Source organism: Mus pahari, chromosome 5 (genome assembly GCF_900095145.1).
Source record: "Mus pahari chromosome 5, PAHARI_EIJ_v1.1, whole genome shotgun sequence".
In the NCBI taxonomy this organism is placed as follows: Eukaryota; Metazoa; Chordata; class Mammalia; order Rodentia; family Muridae; genus Mus; species Mus pahari.
The window spans coordinates 34,689,260-34,694,625 of record NC_034594.1 but is presented as its reverse complement, the minus strand read 5'-3'; the positions used below and the strand labels follow the sequence as shown (position 1 = coordinate 34,694,625).

The window sequence follows — 5,366 nt, the reverse complement described above, 5'->3', positions numbered from 1 at the left end:
TGCGCCACCACGCCCGGCCTATAAGATCTACTTCTAATCTTACGTGTCATAAGCACATACTTTTTTAAACAAAATAAATTTAACCAAAGTTTTAGGGATGACCTAATGTAAGTATAATGTAATTTAGAAATCTCATTGAATATGGCAATTCTCAGGTCCTTTATATGTGACTTCTTTACAGCTATAGGATGTCTTCCTGTCTAGTAGCAGATTACAAAGTTAGCCTACTCCTCGGGCATCTCCTGAAGAACACTTTACGCAGAATCCAGACCCTGGGCTGGGGAAATATGTAGCTCAATGGTCGAGCAGACTTGACTAGCACACACAGGCATAGGTTAGATCCTCAAGACTGTCTTTAAAAAAACGCCCAGACCCAGTCAGTCTTGTTTTTGAAATCTTTTCCGTAACTAATTATAACATTTGAAGTGCATGAAAACCCTAATTTTCTTTAAATCTCTTACTAGGAACCAAGGTTACATTCTGTGAGAAGAAGCTTTTCTCAGCCTTCATCTGTGGGTTTGAAACCTCGGTATTCTCGAAGCCCACACTTTCATCCTAGAAAAGATTTCAGAGCAGAGGATTCAGTTTCCACTCCACCTTCCTGTACTGACTTTGTTAAGTAGACTCTTGGAGAAGTGTTTTGTCTGGAAACAGAAAATAACTAGGCCCCTCTGTGGTCTAGTAACAAATGGGTTGGGGGTATGCTTAAGATTAAATGTTTTTGCTTTTTTTTTTTTAAGAGAATTTCTGAAATCTTAGTAGCCAGAACATTGAGATGCAGAGTTAAATCATGGTTTCCTTTATTAACTCCAACACTTAAGTACTACTGAGCTATAAGCCATAACAAACAAGAATTGTCTCTGTAAGGCAACAACTCTTACAGATCATCATCTGGCTGTCTAACCAGCATGATCATCACACATGACCACTTACAAACATCTTTTATGTTTAAATTTTCAGTTTTATTCCAGAAGGTTCATATTTTAGACAAATCTATAGCATATATAAAAAACACCAGCAGACCATTTTTTTGTGTATGGTCTAATTTAAGCAAACACCATCTTGTTAGGCGGATGATGTATATATTCTAGTTTCCACATTATTCTGGTTTCACTACATTGTGTTTGTGTGTATTTTACCTATATTAAGTGGTTTTAATAAAAACATTTCAAACTTACATTAAATTTTTACAAACACTGATATAGAACAATATTTGTGTTATAAAAATTCCATAAATCTGTCTGTCACATTATAACCACTTATTGTATATGGTTACTGTGGCCAAAGTGAAACTATCCTTAAATGTCCTTAAAGATTATCTATTTGTGGGCCCTTTTCTGTCATTTATACATGTAGTAGGATTGCTCATAGGGCATAGCATCTTAGGGATTATAATTCATAATTACATCATGTCAGATTTGATACTGTCAGTATTTTTATCTTTCATTCATTCGGTTCTTTGTAAGGCTTATAGGCTTTTAAAACATTAGAATTTTCCCATAACATGGTTTTATTTTTAAATGCAAAGAAGCTATGATTGCCTGCTGTTATGGAATGAGAGAAGTTTCTAAAAATTAAAAAAATATGCCACAGTAATTAGAATTTTAACATTAAAAAAATTACTATTTTTTAAGTCAATGCCTTCTCTTTACCAAATGTTGTAACTTCTGTAAAAAATAAAAAATTTACTCCTTTGACAGAAGCTTGGGTTAGTAAAAAACAATAAGGTTATATAAATCAGCAATATTTCAATTGACTACATGGAAGTTTATTTTAGACTTTAATGAAATTTGGTAGTACAGTACTTCTAGGAAATACTAGAACTTCAGTATGTTAAATTCACATCTACTCCCAAGAATACTATTAGTACAATTAACACTGTCTTATACTTCTGCTGGGAAAGAGTAGGAATTATAAACTTAAAATGTTATCAGAAAAGCAATTCCCAAATAACTTGAATTATTTTTTTATTGTCTCATAAAGGATGATGACTATACTCATGGATGTACATATATATTTGGGGTATGTGATCCTAATATTTTGGGGCTAAAATGTATGTCTGTGAATAAAATATAATAGTATTGTGTATTAGATAGTATCTTCATACATCCTAAGGCCATTCCATCTACTTAAAAGTATTTTCTTTTGCTAGAGTTACTTTAAAAGTAACATACTATATGTAATCTGTTACCAGAGCCCTGGCCAAAATATCATGAAACTATATTTGATGTTCAGCTTACCTGTTTTCAGTATACATTTTAATCCCATATTTATTATTCAGGCTTATTCAATGAATAACAGGCATTTCTAAAACCTTTATAAATTCCAAGAGTCTGAGAGTAATTGTATTTTGCATTTAAAGAAAAACTTATAGTTTTTACTACCCAGTTTAGTTCAGGCAATTATGCTGTCTCCTAAAATATACTGTACTTCCACATTTTCATTCAATTCTGTAAAGATTATATATTACTATGTTTCTCTATGTAGACTGTAAAGTATTAAATGGAGATAACATGAGAATATATTAAGGTAATCCCTCAAAAGATACTACTCTGCCTAAGTTGTGGTGCCTTGCTCTTATTTTTACAAATGTAACAAAAGTAATTTTAACAACTATAAAACCTCAGTGTCTAAGCTTTCAGTTTCTAAAGTCTTTTCATAAGCCATCTTCTACAACCTCACCCTTAGTTTCAGACAGTTCTGAAACAACCACTAGCAGTATGCAAAGGAATGACTAATCGGCATAAAAATTACTGCTGAAATACTTCCTCTTTCCTTGGCACTTTAGAGATAGAAAAATAACTTTAAAGTATCCGTTAACAATTTGAGATTAGACTTAATACAGTGTGTTTCTTGCAAATCAATATTAGGATCTCTGTTTTCAGCAAGCACCAAGAGAAACACAGCTACTGAGTATATACCCATAATATTTTTTAACAATATATAAAAGTATGCAGACAGATTTTAAAAGATACTAGTAGACATAAATTTTTCTGCCCTTTGTAAAAAGCCAAGTGCTGACTGGTATAGTAGTGGTAGTATTCTTGACAGACTATTGCAAACTGTGCAAACTGCTTTTAATTAAAATAACACTTACTATCCTGATGTTTTAAAAAAATGAAAATAAACTCAGCAAAAAATCCCATGTTTACAGGGGCTTATGTGTTTAAGCCCATGTCCTGGCTACATATATAATCTTTACAGAATTTGTTTTAAACTGTTGAGCTCAGACATACACACTTTTAAATATTTAATATTTAAATGTCTACCTCAACAAAGTTACCAATGATGGTTTCTGATAATTTGGTCTAATCTGACTAACCCCCTTCTTATTACTTGGTTTTTAAGGAGCAAGTTCACTATGACTCCTGTCTGTCCATCTGAAATCACAGTGGTTTCCTAATACATTTACACTGGACTACAGCTATACATTTATACAGTCTGTTCATGTCAGAGTTAATAGCTCTCTATATGATTTCCATGAATTACAATAAAAAGTATGTTCTCTTAGGCTAGGAAACTAATTTATGACATCAGTTACATCTAAAAATATTTTACTCAAAATTTGGTGTGAATTAATTATCTTATAGAGGCTGATTTTATGTGAACAATAGCTTAACCAAAAAAAAAAAAATTACCTTGAGCACTAAGCAATCATTTTTTATATTTTATACTAGGTCAAAACAATGTCACAATGAATGTTAAAAGTGTTTCCTTTGCATCCATATAAAAATCCTTAAAGTGGCATGAAAATCCAACTGACCATCTTTCACGCAACTAACTATATACATTTTCAGTAACCTAAGAACTTACAAATCTCTTCTATAATATCAAAGTAAGCTTATTTTAATTAGATTCCAGTAATGAGTTAAAAAATAAACAATGGCTAACAAGTATAGATCAATGGTAGAATGTTTGCCTAACATGCACAAGACCCTGGTTCAATCTACATCATTTAAAAAAAAAAAAAAAAAAGTCATTCACAATGAAACTAGAATAGAACTTAATACTAAAACGTCTGCTTTTATATACAATATAGGAAGTTTCTGTAAAATTCGTTTTATAGGAATTTAAATATAAATGCCAATATATTGATTCTAGTTTACTAAGATTGAAAGTTTGTATGTTATGAACGCTTTCATAGCTCCTCTAGTAACTGGCATATAAAGGCATTCTGTCAGCAGGCCATTCATGACCTACTGTGCATTTTTTGAAAAACCTAACAGCATCATCCCTTGCTAACCAAGGTCTGTCTACATTCAAATAAGACCCTAAAGAACTTACTTTAAGCCCAAAATTTAAAATGTAGATTTCCTGGCCTTCCTAGTTAACAAGGATTTTTAAACATTTGATTTCTTAAAATATATTTTACATAGGAGCTGAGACCTATCTAAAGATGGTTTCATCCCATTTCCTTGAAGTGAAACTCAAATCTAACAAAACAGCTATATTCCTTTTAAAATGTAAAATTGAATACTCAGTATTTCTTTTTGCAATTCACAATAGGTTCTAGTTTAAAGAGATGAGAATGTATTGACTATGCTATGAAATAAAAATTTATCAAGAATTATCCAGTATGTGGCATTTAAATAACGGGTAATAACCATCACCAAAGGACCTGGTTTCTGCAGTCTTTTAAGGAAAGATGTCATAGAATAGATGTCATAGAATTTAAGCTGTTAGTAACTGAATACGTTTAATTAATATGTTCATTTGTATTAAACTGTATGTATGAAATAAAGTTTCACTGTTTGTGGCCTCTAGTAAATTCTCTAGCTTTGTTACTATAATAGTTAATTAAAATAAACTTGAGTATTGAGGTTTTCTAAAGATAAATATATAAAGTATTGAGAAAATGCCATTTCTTTTTTTTCCAATTTTTATTAGGTATTTACTTCATTTACATTTTAAATGCTATCCCCAAAGTCCCCTACACCCCCCCCCCACTCACCTACCCACCCACTCCCCCTTCTTGGCCCTGGTGTTCCCCTGTACTGGGGCATATAAAGTTTGCAAGACCAAGGGGCCTCTGTTCCCAATGATGGCTGACTAGACCATCTTCTGCTACATATGCAACTAGAGACATGAGCTCTGGGTATTTCAAAGATGCTTATTAGCCTTACGAATTTATGACAAGATACTTTTCATCTTTAGCAGATTCTTAAACTCCCTCCATGTGACTCCCTTTTCAGCCAAGACATTTTTATATGACTCTAAGATATACATGAATAGTATATGCATGCCAAACATTTACACGATAAATCATATATTTATTTTTCAGCGATCCTTTTGTACACATATAATCTTACCATTTATTAAAGCCTAAACCAAATATGTATATGAAGATGAATGTGCTTTTTTTTTTT

General features: G+C 31.8%; 1 protein-coding gene across 1 annotated transcript in view; it reads left to right on the top strand.

Moving 5' to 3' along the window:
• The window catches only part of Boll (boule homolog, RNA binding protein), a 97,574-nt gene extending 96,856 nt beyond the window's left edge, over window positions 1-718 (top strand). Inside the window, exon 11 of the mRNA XM_029538918.1 lies at window positions 465-718. Within this exon, the coding sequence (XP_029394778.1) occupies window positions 465-623 (159 nt within the window). The 3' untranslated portion in view covers window positions 624-718. The remainder of the gene's footprint in view (window positions 1-464) is intronic.
• Window positions 719-5,366: the final 4,648 nt, after the last annotated feature.